Raw genomic sequence first — 15361 nt, 5'->3', positions numbered from 1 at the left:
GTCAAGCAGGCCCACAGAACCGCCTCAAACTGGTATTTCTTCAAGTGCTTCAAGTCTCAACGAACAAGTAAATGAGAACCCTCTACTGTGTGAATCCACCTGAAGGGGAAAGAATTAGCCACGGGGCAGTTCCATAAACAAGGAACGAATGGACTACCACGGGGCATTTCCACAAACCAGGAATGGAATGGAGTACCACGGATGACCCTGTACCCGCCTGATCCATCTTGGATCTGTTAATGAAAGGAACCACCGAATATGCACTACTGCACACATGCTGGAATAAGAGGCCAGAAGCCTCGGACATCTTAGTCGCCCTAGCAATCAACTCACTAATGCAAAAGGCACTGAAAAAGGCCCAGACAAAGGCAAAGCAAAACAGCCAAATTAATAATCACTGCCAGAAATACTGGACAACGACTGCCACAGTTGTCTCAGAATCTCGTGGGTAACAGGCGTTTGTCCAGCACAGCGGGAGAACCGCAAGCCTACCCCGCCATTAACTGGCAGACCAAGAATCTCCCCATGGGAAAACCCCAACCATGGGCCCTCATGAAGAAGGAAAATCTGGACAGCTATCTGGAGACCGCAGCCTGAGAAGCCCCACTTACTCTAGTGCTTTCAACAAACTGCACAATGAGCTCATCCGAAACCGGACCCACTACCAACCCTAACTTACCAGGAAGGACAGAACATTGTTTCCTGACTTCGCATAACTGCTTCAGGTGGACGGAGCTAAGGATGCCAGGAGCAGCTTCCATGCTTCCGGGTTCTGAAGCTCCAAAGGAAAGGCGGCAGTGACGCTCTCTGCTAATTCGCTTCTGGTGCGAGCTCCTGAAACAAGGACCACTTGCAAAAAGAAAGAGAATCAGGAATAGCGTTAGATATCCCGGGGACGTGACGAGCCCACACAGTGATATTCAATAGAGATGTGAATCGGAACCGGAATCGGTTCGGATTCCGGTTCCGATTCACATGTGGTTTTTTTTCATCGGGCCCGATCGCGGTATTGCTTATTGGCTGCGAACGAGCTGATAAACAAAAAACCCACCCCGACCCTTTAAAACTAATCACTTAGCTTCCCCCACCCTCCCGACCCACCCAAAAACTTTTTAAAGGTACCTGGTAGTCCAGTGGGGGTCCCTGGAGCGATCTCCCGCTCCCGGGCCGTCGGCTGCCACTAATCAAAATGTCGCCGATGGCCCTTAGCCCTTACCATGTGACAGGTTATCTGTGCCATTGGCCGGACCCTGTCACATGGAAGGAGCACTGGATGGCTGGTGCCATTTTGTGACATTTTAATGCTTATATTTACACACAGAAAACCAATTTCTGTATATATCTTTATTTATATTAAGCCCCAGGCTCTAAAAGACTTCAAGTTAGAATAGTTTATTACAGAGTTGGATTAGAGGGATTGCTGCAGCTCTCTACTGAACTCACATGGATCCTCCACAATGCCCCAGAGCCTGATAAATACAGACTGGTATATGAGATATACCTACACTTTCCCTCTGTTCATAAGGGTGTTTACCATACTGTTTTATATTTTATTAGTGTTACAACCTGCTATGTGTCTGTTATATTGAGTTATTCCAACAAATACTATTACCATTTATACTGCTACAGGTTTTCACTGTTAATATGAGAACAATGTTTTTGCTAATATTTTACATTCCTGTACATAATGTAAACGCAGAATGGGACCTAGAAACGAATGGAAAACCAGGAGAGGATGAGATCATCTCCTGAGGGTCTTGGTGGATTTTACATTTCATCCTAAGATCTGGGTCTGAAGTGTAACCCTGGTCAGGTCATGCACTGTAACAGGGATCTCAATGTGACTCCTTCCTCCTATGGGCTATGAAAGGGAAGGGTTTAATGCAAAGCAAAACTTTTGCCAGGAGCAAAGTTTCACCTCACAGGAGAGCTTCTTCCCTATCTCACTGCTCTTTTTCTTTCATTTAGATACCTGCTACTTCCCTTGGGACTACTAAGGTAAAACTAAACTTTAGCTCCTGATAACGATTCACATTAACCGTTCATATGCTTAAATTTGTGTTACAGTCTCAGAAAGTTCCTTTTAAAAACATTTTTGTGTTCTCTTTTGTATCTTTCATCAATAAAACTTGTAAAGAGGTGAAAAAGAGTAGAGAAAAACGAAGTATTATAGCAAAATAAGCTATACTGGGAAATATTCAAATGCAGAAATTATTAAATGTGAATGAATACATAACACAAAACTATCAAATTATAACAACTAAAAACGTTATGAGCCTAAACATTTGCCACTCAAACCAAAATTAGCATCAAATAAAGACAATAATTGCAGATACTGCAAGTTACCAATCAGAAATAGACAGGAAATACCAAAAAATCTATTTAAATAAAAAAAACAAACATATACACATGGGACAATAAACAGTAGGGATGTGAATCGTTTTTTAACGATTTAAATTTTCGTATGATAATTTTAAAATCGTCATTAATCGGTAAGGGACTCGATACAATAGGAATTCCCTCTATTTATCATGAAAAATCGTTAAATCGAGTACGGGAATTATTTGGGGGGAGAGGGGGAAAACCGGCACACTAAAACAACCCCTAAACCCACCCTGACCTTTTAAAATCAATCCTTTACGCTCCCCCACCCTCCCGAACCCCCCCCCCCCCAAATGTTAAATTACCTGGTGGTACAGTTGGGAAGGGGAGGTCCCAGCGCGATCTCCCGCTCTCGGGCCATCGGCGCCATTTTGGCTACCACTGATAAAAATGGCACCAATGCCCCGATAAAAAAAAATCCAACCCGACCCTTTACAAATTACGCCTTTGCTTCTCCCACCCTCCCTACCCCCCAAAAAACCTTTACATCTACCTGGTGGTCTAGCGGGGGGTCCAGGAGCCATCTCTTCAATCATACCCTCGGTGCCGGTGCCGGAACTGGACTGGTTTCAAAATGGCTCCGATCGCCTTTGCCCTCACTATTTCACAGTGAGCGACCATCGCTCCCTGTGACAAAGTGAGGGCAAAGGCGATCGACTGCCAGTATGGCGCCGATCGCCTTTGCCCTCACTAGGGATGTGCAGCAGGGATGGATATGTTCAATTCGGTATTCAATATCCTCAGGACCCAAATCCATTGCATCCATTTTCAGGGGACCCTGAATCGTTCATTAGTTACATATGTTATTCATTTCCCATTAAAATAAAAAAAAACCCCCATCCCAACAATTTAAATTTAATTAACTACAACCCCTCACCATCCTGACCCCCCCCCCCCCCCCCCAAGACTTGCCAAAATTCCCTGGTGGTCCAGCGGAGGTCCTGAAGCATTCTCCTGCACTCAGGACGTCAGCTGCCGGTATTCAAAATGGCGCCGATAGCCTTTACCCTTACTATGTCACAGGGGCTACTGGTGACATTGGTCGGCCCCTGTCACATGGTAAGAGCAATTGAAGGCTGGCGCCATCTTGTGCTCCTACCATGTGACAGGGGCCGACCAATGGCACCGGTATCCCCAGTGACATAGTAAAGGCAAAGGCTATCGGCGCCATTTTGAATACAGGCGGCCTATGGCCTGTTTGCAAGAGATCGCTCCAGGACCCCTGCTGGACCACCAGGGCCTTTTGACGAGTCTTGGGGGGTCAGGAGAGTGGGGGTTTATTCATTATGATACGATGAATTTGTGTGGGTTCGCCATATGTTTTGCAACCACACGAATGCAACGAATAGGGACCTATACGTTGCGGATTGCGCATTCGTTCAAAACAAATGCACATCCCTAACATTTACACACACTGAATCCTGCGCTATATTAGTAGAGACAGGTCATGCACTGTAACAGAGATCCCACAGTGACAGCCTCCCCCTAGGGGCTGTAAAAGGGAAGGTTTTAATGGAAAGCAAACATAGTTTCACCTTCCCAGGAGAGCTTCTTCCGTATCTCACTGTTCTTTTTCTTTCATTTAGATACCTCCTACTTCCCTTGGGACTACTAAGGTAAAACTAAACATTAGCTCCTAATAACGATTTATATTAACTATTTAGAGGCTTAAATTTGTGTTACGCTCACAGAAAGTTCCTTTTAGAAAATTTTTTGTGTTCTCTTTTGTATGTTTCATCAATAAAACAGAAAGAAGTGAAAAACTTAGTAGAGTAAAACCAAAAATTAAACAAAAATAAGATATACTGGAAATTCTTCATATGCACAATTTATTAAATTTCAATGAAGCCATAGAAACTACAGATGTGCATTTGTTTATCAAGAATTAGGCAATTTCAACAAAATTGCCTAATTCGTCACGGTTTGTGAGCCCCCACTCCCCGAAACGGATTTTCCCCGAAATACGAGGAAAATTTGTTTTTCGGGTTTGTACGGGGAGAGGGGCACATTTTATTGTTTTAAATAAAAAAACACCGCAAGCATTAAAATCCACCATAATACATTAAATACAACCCTCCCCCCCCTACCATCCTGATCCCTCCCTAAGACTTACTAACATCCCTGGTGGTCCAACGGGGTTCCACGAATGATTTCACCCTCCATTCTGTTGGGCTTTTGGGCCTACCTCGCATCAAAATGGCGCCAATAGCCTTTGACCTACTATGTCACAGGGCCTACCGGTGCCATTGGTCAGCCCCTGTCACACGGTAGGAGCAGAAGATGGCGCCGGCCATCCATTGCTCCTACCATGTGACAGGGGCTGACTAATGGCACAGGTAGCCCCTGTGACATAGTAAGGGCAAAGGCTATCGGTGCCATTTTGATTACTGGCAGCCGACAGCCAGAATGCAGATCCCTCCCGGACCCTGCTGAAACACCAGTTAGAATAGTTTATTACAGAGTTGGATTGGAGGGATTGCTGCAGCTCTCTACTGAACTCATATGGATCCTCAACAAGGCCCAAGAGCCTGATAAATACAGACTGGTATATGAGATATACCTACAATTTCCCTCTGTTCATAAGTGTGTTTATCATACTGTTTTATATTTTATTAGTGTTGCAACCTGCAATGTGTCTATCTCACTGCTCTTTTTCTTTCATTTAGATACCTGCTACTTCCCTTGGGTCTACTAAGGTAAAACTAAACTTTAGCTCCTGATAACGATTCACATTAACCATTCATAATCTTAAATTTGTGTTACACTCTCAGAAAGTTCCTTTTATAAACTTTTTTGTGTTCTCTTTTGTATCTTTCATCAATAAAACTTGTAAAGAAGTGAAAAAGAGTAGAGAAAAACCAAAAATTATAGCAAAATAAGATATACCAGGAAATATTCAAATGCAGAAATTATTAATTATTAAATGTGAATGAATCCATAAATGTATAACACAAAACTATCAAATTATAACAACTAAAAACCTTATGAGCCTAAACATGTGCCAGTCAAACCAAAATTAATATCGAATAAAGACAATAATTGCAGACACTGCAAGTTACCAATTAGAAATTCTCAGGAAATACCCCAAAATCTATTTAAATTAAAAAAAAACCATATACACATGGGATAATAAACAGAATGCAAAGATTATCAACATCCCAAGAAAGACAAAAAAGGAAAAGACAAAAATGAATAAATGGAACACTAAACAAAAAATGTGAAAAATATGAAAATAAGAATAAAGGGAAACACATCAAGAGTCAAATATATATATATAAAAAAAAAAAACTTTGATGATAACGAAAATATCAAAATTTCCATAAAAACTTCTGTACGTTTAAGACCAGGATACATATGTACATTTACTAGGGATGAGCAGCAGGGATGGATACTTTCGATTCGGTATTCGTATTCCTCGGGACCCAAATCCATTGCATCCGTTTTCGGGGGACCCTGATTCGTTCATTAGTTACATATGTTATTCATTTCCCATTAAAATAAAAAAAAAACCCATCCCAACAATTTAAATTTAATTAACTACAACCCCTCATCTTCCTGACCCCCCCTCAAGACTTGCCAAATGTCCCTGGTGGTCCAGTGGGGGTCCTGGAGCATTCTCCTGCACTCAGGACGTCAGCTTCCGATATTCAAAATGGCACCGATAGCCTTTACCCTTACTGTGTCACAGGGGCTATTGGTGACATTGTTCGGCCCCTGTCACATGATAAGAGCAATGGAAGGCCGGCGCCATCTTGTGCTCCTACCATGTGACAGGGGCTGACCAATGGCACCGGTATCCCCTGTGACATAGTAAAGGCAAAGGTTATCGGCGCATTTTTGAATACAGGCAACCTATGGCCTGAGTGCAGGAGATCGCTCCAGGACCCCTGCTGGACCACCACGGAATGTTGACAAGTCTTGGGGGGTCAGGAGAGTGGGGGTTTCTTCATTATGATACGTTGAATTTGTGTGGGTTCGCCATACGTTTTGCAACCCCACAAATGCAACAAATAGGGACCTATACGTTGCAGATTGCGCATTCGTTCAAAACAAGTGCACATCCCTAACATTTACACACACTGAATCCTGCGCTATATTAGTAGAGACAGGTCATGCACTGTAACAGAGATCCCACAGTGACAGCCTCCCCCTAGGGTCTGTAAAAGGGAAGGTTTTAATGGAAAGCAAACATAGTTTCACCTTCCCAGGAGAGCTTCTTCCGTATCTCACTGTTCTTTTTCTTTCATTTAGATACCTCCTACTTCCCTTGGGACTACTAAGGTAAAACTAAACTTTAGCTCCTAATAACGATTTATATTAACTGTTCAGAGGCTTAAATTTGTGTTACGCTTACAGAAAGTTCCTTTTAGAAAATTTTTTGTGTTCTCTTTTGTATGTTTGTATGTTTCATCAATAAAACTTAGAAAGAAGTGAAAACATAGTAGAGTAAAACCAAAAATTAATCAAAAATAAGATATACTGGGAATTCTTCATATGCACAATTTATTAAATTTCAATGAAGCCATAGAAACTAGAGATGTGCATTTGTTTATCATGAATTAGGCAATTTCAACAAAATTGCCTATTTCGTCATGGTTTGGGAGTCCCACTCTCCGAAACGGATTTTCCCCGAAATACGAGGAAAATTTGATTTTCGGGTTTGTACGGGGAGAGGGGCACATTTTATTGTTTTAAATAAAAAAACACCACAAGCATTAAAATCCATCATAATACATTAAATACAACCCTCCCCCCCCCCCCGCCCCCCGATCCCGATCCCTCCCCAAGACTTACTAACATCCCTGGTGGGCCAAAAGGGTTCCGCGAATGATTTCTCCCTCCTTGCTGTCGGGATTTTGGGCCTGCCTCGCATCAAAATGGCGCCAATAGCCTTTGACCTACTATGTCACAGGGCCTACCGGTACCATTGGTCAGCCCCTGTCGCATGGTAGGAGCACAAGATGGCGCCGGCTATCCATTGCTCCTACCATGTGACTGGGGCTGACTAATAGCACAGGTAGCACCTGTGACATAGTAAGGGCAAAGGCTATCGGTGCCATTTTGATTACTGGCAGCCGACGGCCAGAGTGCAGATCCCTCCCGGACCCTGCTGAAACACCAGTTAGAATAGTTTATTACAGAGTTGGATTGGAGGGATTGTTGCAGCTCTCTACTGAACTCATATGGATCCTCAACAATGCCCCAGAGCCTGATAAATACAGACTGGTATATGAGATATACCTACAATTTCCCTCTGTTCATAAGTGTGTTTATCATGCTGTTTTATATTTTATTAGTGTTGCAACCTGCTATATATCTGTTATATTGAGTTATTCCAACAAATACTATTACCATTTATACTGCTACAGGTTTTCACTGTTAATATGAGACAATATTTTTGCTAATATTTTACATTCCTGTACATAATGTAAATGCAGAATGGGACCTAGAAACTAATGGAAAACCAGGAGAGGATGAGATCATCTCCTGAGGGTCTTGGTGGATTTTACATCTGATCCTAAGATCTAGGTTTAATAAAGCCTGATGTGGGATATTACTTTTATGTGTAAACCTCATCAGGTCATTACTGTAACAGAAATCCCACAGTGACTCCCTCCCCCTAAGGGATATAAAAGGGAAGGTTTTAATGCAGATCAAAATGTAAGACAGGACAGTAGTTTCAACTCCCAGGAGAGCTTCTTCCCTATCTCACTGTTCATTTTCTTTCCTTTAGATACCTGCTACTTCCCTTGGGACTACTAAGGTAAAACTAAACTTTAGCTCCTGATAACGATTCACATTAACCGTTCATACGCTTAAATTTGTGTTACACTCTCAGAAAGTTCCCTTTACAAACTTTTTTGTGTTCTCTTTTGTATCTTTCATCAATAAAACTTGTAAAGAGATGAAAAAGAGTGGAGCAAAACAAAAAATTATAGAAAAATAAGCTATAATGGGAAATCTTCAAATACAGAGTTTATTAAATGTGAATGAAGCCATAAATACATAATACAAAGTTATCAAACTATCATATCTAAAAACCTTATGAGCCTAAACATGTGCCACTCATACCAAATGAACATCGAATAAAGTCAATAATTGCAGACACTGCAAGTTTACCAATTAGAAATTCACAGGAAATACAAAAAATCTATTTAAATAAAAACAAACATATGCACCAGGGTATTGGTGGTGCTTTCAGATCTGGATCTGATATCTCCTGATGTGGGATGTTACTGTTAAGTGTAAACCTCATCAGGTCATGCACTGTAACAGAGATCCCACAGTGACAGCCTCCCCCTAGGGGTTATAAAAGGGAAGATTTTAATGGAAAGCTAAATGTAGTTTTACCTCCCAGGAGAGCTTCTTCCCTATCTCACTTTTCTTTTCCTTTCATTTAGATAACTCCTTCTTCCCTTGGGACTACTAAGGTAAAACTAAACTTTAGCTCCTGATAACGATTCACATTAACTGTTCATAGGCTTAAATTTGTGTTTCGCTCCCAGAAAGTTCCTTTTATAAACGCTACGCGAAGCTCGAGAAGTCACCTAACACCAGGAATCCGTGCCCATCCCAGGGTACATTGTGTCCAAAGATGGCTTTCAGATGGACCCTCAAAAGTTGACAAGCATTCAAGAGTGGCCTTACCCTATAGGATTGAAACCCCACACCGTTTTCTCAGCTTCAGCATCTACTATCGTACTCTTTGAAGTACATTTACCATATCTGCCTGATGCATCATAATGTCTTGCAAAACGATCAGGATGTCATCTAAATATACCACCATGCACTGGTACGGTAAGTCTCGCAGAATTTCATTCATCATATTCTGAAACTCCGCTGGTGCATTGCACGAACCAAAGGACATAACTAGGTATTCGAAGTGTCCATCACGGGTGTTAAAGGCTGTTTTCCACTTGTCCCCATGATGGATTCGGACCAGGTTGTAGCCCCCTTTTAAGTCCAACGTGGTAAAGATCTTGTCCCCATGGAGTCTGTCAAACAACTCTACTATCAGCGGTAGAGGGTAATGATCTTTGATGGTAATTTCGTTGATACCTCTGTAATCCATACAAGGATGAAGGGAACCATCCTTCTTTCCAACAAAAAAAAAACCTGCACCTGCTGGGGATTTAGAGGGCGTGCTAAAGCCCTTTTGCAGGTTTTCTTAGATATAGGCCGACATGGCCTCCATCTCAGATAACGAGAAGGGGTAAACCCTTCCCTTGGTAGGCTCTGAGTTAGACTTGAAATTTATCACACAATCAAAAGTCCTGTGTGGAGGTAAAACATCCACTCCACAGCGCCACTCACAGTCATGCAGAAAAGAGGCTAATCCATCCCAAAGGTCCGAAGAGGCTCTTGCGGCCTTTCAAACTCTCAAGGATGCCTTCCAAAAGAAACCTTGTCTTCTCCACCTCGATCGTCTTCAACCATTCATCGTCGAGGTCGACGCTTCCGATGTCAGCGTGGGGGCAGTACTGAGCCATTACAGCGATACTAATGTCCTCTATTCTGCTACTTCTTCTCAAGGCGTTTCTCTCCAGCTGAAAAGAACTATGGAATTGGAGATAAAGAATTGTTAGCTATTAAATTGGCTTTCAAGGGGTGGCGTCCATGGTTGGAAGGTGCACAACACCATATAATGGTGTATACCGATCATAAAAATCTGGAATATTTACGACATGATCAATACCTTAATCACCAGCATGCTAGATGGTCACTATTAATTAAATTCATTAATTTAATTAATATGTTCAATGTTCAATGTTTATGTTTAATGTTCAATGTTAATTAATATGTTCAATGTAAACCGCTAAATGAAGCGATAGTTCTTGTTTCTTGTAAACCGGGGTGATATGTATTTTATACAGGAACCTCCGGTATATAAACCCTACAAATAAATAAATAAATAAATATTTTTCAATCATTTTGATTTTCTCCTGAAATACCGACCTGCAGAAAAGAACATCAGAGCTGATGCCCTTTCACGCTCCTTCTCTCCCTAGGACATACCCGATGAACCTCGCCACATCATCAGCCCAGAGAAGGTGGTCTTGGCAGCTAGTCACAGAGTCCCTGTTGGGAAAATGGTAGTCCCGCAAGGAATGAGGAAAAAGTTAAGATGGGAACATGACTCTCGGCTGGCTGGCCACCCCGTGCAAGCTCACACACTAGCCATGCTCCAACGTTTTTATTGGTGGCCTACTATGAAAGAAGATGTCAAGGCATATGTGACCTCCTGTGACACATGTGCAAGACATAAACCTCCTCCAGGACGACCCTGTGGCCACATCATCTGCTGCCCGTACCGGAAGAACCATGGATGCACATTGCGACTGACTTTGTGGTGAGCTTGCTTTCCTCAGGAGGAAATAACACAATTTGAGTGACCGTTGATCACTTCTCGAAAATGGCACATTTTATGGCACTGCCAGGATTACCATCTGCTGCTGAACTGGCCAAATTGTTTGTGAAGCACATCTTCCACCTCCATGGTATGCCCAAAAACATCTTGTCGGATAGAGGCGTCCAATTTACTGCAAAATTCTGGAGAGCACTGTGTTGGACCTAACCTCGGCCTATCACCCGCAGTCCAAATGACAAACAGAAAGAATGAATCGGATGCTCAAACAATTCTTATGCTCATATGTGAACTTGAGACAAAGCGACTGGGTGGAACTACTTCCCTGGGCTGAGTTCGTCTTAAACTCGCATCCTTCTACTGCTACAGGGTCAACCACATTCCAAGTTCTATATGGCAGTCAACCTTCATCTCAGCTACATCTGCCGCTGTCAGTGACGTCTCCAGCTGCTCAAGCCACCATGACGGAACTACAACAACTGTGGAGAGATAGTAAGGATCTGCTGCTCAGGGCAGGCCACGAAGTCTTATGATGCTCATCACAGGAAGGCAACCCAATTCCAACCTGCAGACAAGGTATGCCTCAGTACAAAGTTCCTTCACCTGAAACTACCCTCTACACTCTTTGCACCTCGATATGGAGTGGATGTTTTACCTCCACACAGGACTTTTGATTGTGTGATAAATTTCAAGCCCTTTTCCGTTCTCAGACATATTGGAGACTTGACATACAGTCTAAGGTCACCTCCATCCATGAAGATTAATAATACCTTTCATGTGGCCCTATTGAAACCACTCAATCTCTCTGAGTTCTCCAACAAGACTCCAGAACCTGCACCTCTTGATGCTGAAGAGAACATCGTGTATATGTTCAATGATGTTCTGGATGTTCGCAAATGAAGTCAAGGTTGGGAGTACCTTATCTCCTGGAAGAGATATGGACCTGAGGAGTACTCTTGGGAACCCGCTGTCAATATCCTTAGCAAAGATACGATTTCGTCGCTTCCATCAGTGTTACCCTCGAAAATCTAAACCCCCCTGTGCACTTCTCTGTTGAGAACTAGCTATCACTGCAAGTCTCCTCAGGGCTCCGCATTGTGGGAGGTTTCATTTCTTGCAGTGACCAGGGGTCCACGACTCAATGTCAAAAACACAGCACAAACACATCAAGTTAGCAATTAGAAATCCATGTGAAATACCAACAAATCTATTTAAATAAATACAAACATATACACATGGGACAATAAACAGAATACAAAGAATATCAACATCCCAAAAAAGACAAAAACAGAGGAAAGACGAAAATAGATTAAATGGAATACTAAACAGAAAGTGTGAAAAATATGAAAATAAAAGTCAAATATTAAAAAAAAACTGTGATGATAATGAAGATATGAAAAATTCCATAAGAACTTCCATGGATGCAAGATAAAAGACAAATTACACAAGCAATAAACATTGCAAATCACACAGACAGGGCCAGATTTCATAACCTACGCGCGGGGGGTAGATTTATAACATGCGCACGCAGCAGCGTGCGCATGTTATAAAATCAGGGGTCGGCGCGTGCAAGGGGGTGCACACTCGTGCACCTTGAGTGCGCCGAGCCCTAGGGGAGGCCCGATGGCTTTCCCCATTCCCTCTGAGGCCACTCCGTATCTGCTCCGAAAAGGTTACACGCATATATTACGCATGTAACCCTTTTAAAATCCACCCCATAGTGAATATTCTGCAGTGTAACTTCAGACTATTTTAGTAATTACATTTGCATTAGTAAAACCAGTTTGTGTGCATAACAAAAACAAACTGAGCCCTGGGTTATTTTAGTACAACCATTTACACACAGAAAAATAGGTTAATACATACGTTTACACAAATTAGTCCCATGCTTTTTTAGTATAGGTATTTGCATACATACTGTTGCGGAGTGCTCGGAGAGCGATCCCACTTCCTGAGAGAGGTGTGTCCTTGGGCCGCGGCTCGACCCCAGAGGATTCCGAAGAGAGCCGCGGGAGGCGTGACATGCCCGAGCATGGGTAGGACGGAAGCAAGACTGGAGTGATGACCAGGCGACAGGCCCCCCTCCGGACCTGCACGCTTCGGAAGACCCAACAACGCAATGTTGGTCTTGTGAACAGTCCTCTGACCGTTCCCAGCCCTTTCGGACCTGCCGCAGGGTACGGCACGAAGCGGCAGGCCAGACAGAGGCCAGGACAGTGAAGACTGGAACATAGATTCAGACGAGACTCAGAAGCTGGGTACTGGAAGTGCAGACGTAGACTCAGAAGCAGTGTACTGGACGTGCTGACAAAGACTCAGAGACAGATACTGGGCGTGCTGACGTAGACCTCAGAAGCAAGGTACTGGGAGTGCAGACGTAGACTCAGAAGCAAGGTACTGGACGTACTGACGTAGACTCAGGAGCAAGGTACTGAAGGTGTAGAGGTAGATTCAAAGGCGAGGTACTGAAGATGCTGAGGTAGGTTCAGAAGCGAGGTAATGAAGGTGCAGATGTAGACTCAGGAACAAGGACTGAAGGAAGACATGAGCACAGTCCTCAGGGCACCCTGCTCAGACCACTCCTGGGACTGAGACACGGGCCACCCTGTCCCACGCATCCCCAACACTGCCTTGGAGGGCAGGTCACGGACCACGCTGAGAACGGGAAAATGCAGGAGAGATCCAGGCGAAGCGAACTCCGATGCTGGGATACTGACATCCGAAGCCCCGTCGGCTGGCAGGAAAGGGAAGCTCCAAAGCACAGGGACGAATTCCGCCTGTTGGCCACTCCAGGGCCCAACAGGCCAGAAGGCTCAGGAGCCAGACGAAGACAAAGGGCAGAACATCTGGGACTGGATTAGGAACTGGATCAGGCACCGACATCAAGGCACAGGGGAAGAAGCAGGTTGCTGCACACCGGCAGCCAAGGCAGGAAACAGGATCAGGAACAAGGACTTCTCAGAGACTTAGAAACGAGGTACATGGCTTCGTCACAGATGGCCATAATCAGCCCGCACCGAGGGCTGGTCACGGACCACGGTGTGGCTTGCTGCGAGGTACCAGGACATTGGAGGACACAGGATCAAGGGCCAGCTTTCAAGAGGTTCAAGGGCAAGGTACTTAGCTTTCAGGCGAGTTTCAGGATCAAGGTGCAAGGCTTGTAATATCTGGACTGGATCATGGATACCGGAGAAGGAATCAGACCTCAAGGCAGGAACAGGAACAAGCAAACATCAGGACTGGAACAACTGGAACATCAGGACTGGAACAACTGGAAACATGGAACACTTAGACCTTGCAGAAGTGCTGGAACTCAAGGCAGCTCCTGGAACAAGGGTCTCAGGAGTGACCAACTCCTTGCGAAGGCAAAGACAGACTGAACGTTGAATCCCTTTGTAGAGCTGAGGTGGACAACGCCCAGGGAGGAGACAGCAGGGGGCCACACCTGGCTGGCCTTGAAGAACAGACGAGAGGCGCGTGCTCGCGCCCTAGGAAGCTGGAGAGATGAGTGCTGGAAGCTGGTGGCGTCCTCCGCCACGTGGAGGACCCATGGAAGCAGGCAAGCAGCGAGGCAGACCTGCCCTGGAGCTGGAGAAGTGGCAGGCTGCTGGAGCGGCTTCCAGCTACAAGGACGAAAGCAGGAGAGCTGGAGAAGGCTGACTGCAGGAAAAGCCGGTAGCTGTAGCAAGCTGCAGGCAGAGAGGTAAGGCTGCTTGCAAGGGAGGCTGGAAGAGCGGTTGCAGACCGCAGGCAAGGTGGGGGAGCTGCAGGCTCCGGCAGGGACGCCCTCCCTGCCGGCGGAGGACCCCGGGATCGTCGGCAACACGCTGGGGAGCACAGGAGCAGCAGCGGGGGTCCTGACCGCGAGGGAGAGCTCGCGGGGGATCGACCCCCGCTGCATGAAGCCAGAAGGCAGCCGGGGAGGAGCCCGGATGCCCCCGAGGGAACGCCACGGCGGCGTCAGCGGCCCGGCTGGCCACGTGAAGGTGAGGGCCTGCCCACGCTCCTCGCGGGCAGGATCGTAACACATACAGCCATTTATACAATCAGTCCCCCTGGCTATATTAGTAAAGTCATTTGCACATGTAAAACCAGGTTATGTGCATACTTTGATGCACACTGAATCCTAGGCTATATTAGTAGAGACATCTATATGCATGAGACCAGGATATAAACTGTGACCCAGGCAATTTAAAATAGATAGATACACACAGAAAATCCGGTTATATGTATACTTTTACACATACAGAGTGCTCGGGTATATTAATACAGACGTTTATATGCATAATACCAGGTTACACGAATCCATTTACACACACTGAGCCCTAGGTATTTTAGTACAAGCCGTAAACACAGAAAACAAGTATATCGTATAAATGTATACACACTGAGCTTTGAGCTAATTAATACATAAGTACATATTATGCATGTAAAGGCTTACAAACCTCAGATATCCTCTGATAGAGAGGCTATTACAGGTGACTGTCTATATATACTGTGTATCTGAGATGTGTATCTGCATAGTGATACCTTCCCTGCCAGTGCACCCTTCCCCCCCATTTCCTCCCCCATATCCTGAAACCCGATCCCTCCCATACCATTCCACCCCAGCCC

The 15361-nt window shown here is 44.5% G+C and overlaps 1 protein-coding gene across 1 annotated transcript in view; it reads left to right on the top strand.

Moving 5' to 3' along the window:
* LOC115073532 (uncharacterized protein PB18E9.04c-like) overlaps window positions 1-15361 on the top strand; it is a 95456-nt gene that overhangs the window by 13410 nt on the left and 66685 nt on the right. The window contains exons 4-9 of the mRNA XM_029572038.1: window positions 1969-1998; window positions 3969-3998; window positions 5049-5078; window positions 6634-6663; window positions 8117-8146; window positions 8784-8813. Coding sequence (XP_029427898.1) covers window positions 1969-1998; window positions 3969-3998; window positions 5049-5078; window positions 6634-6663; window positions 8117-8146; window positions 8784-8813 — 180 coding nt within the window. The remainder of the gene's footprint in view (window positions 1-1968; window positions 1999-3968; window positions 3999-5048; window positions 5079-6633; window positions 6664-8116; window positions 8147-8783; window positions 8814-15361) is intronic.

The sequence above is a fragment of the Rhinatrema bivittatum genome, chromosome 1 (genome assembly GCF_901001135.1).
Source record: "Rhinatrema bivittatum chromosome 1, aRhiBiv1.1, whole genome shotgun sequence".
NCBI lineage: Eukaryota > Metazoa > Chordata > Amphibia > Gymnophiona > Rhinatrematidae > Rhinatrema > Rhinatrema bivittatum.
Note: the sequence above shows the minus strand (reverse complement) of the source record. Positions and strands in the feature narration are given on the sequence as shown.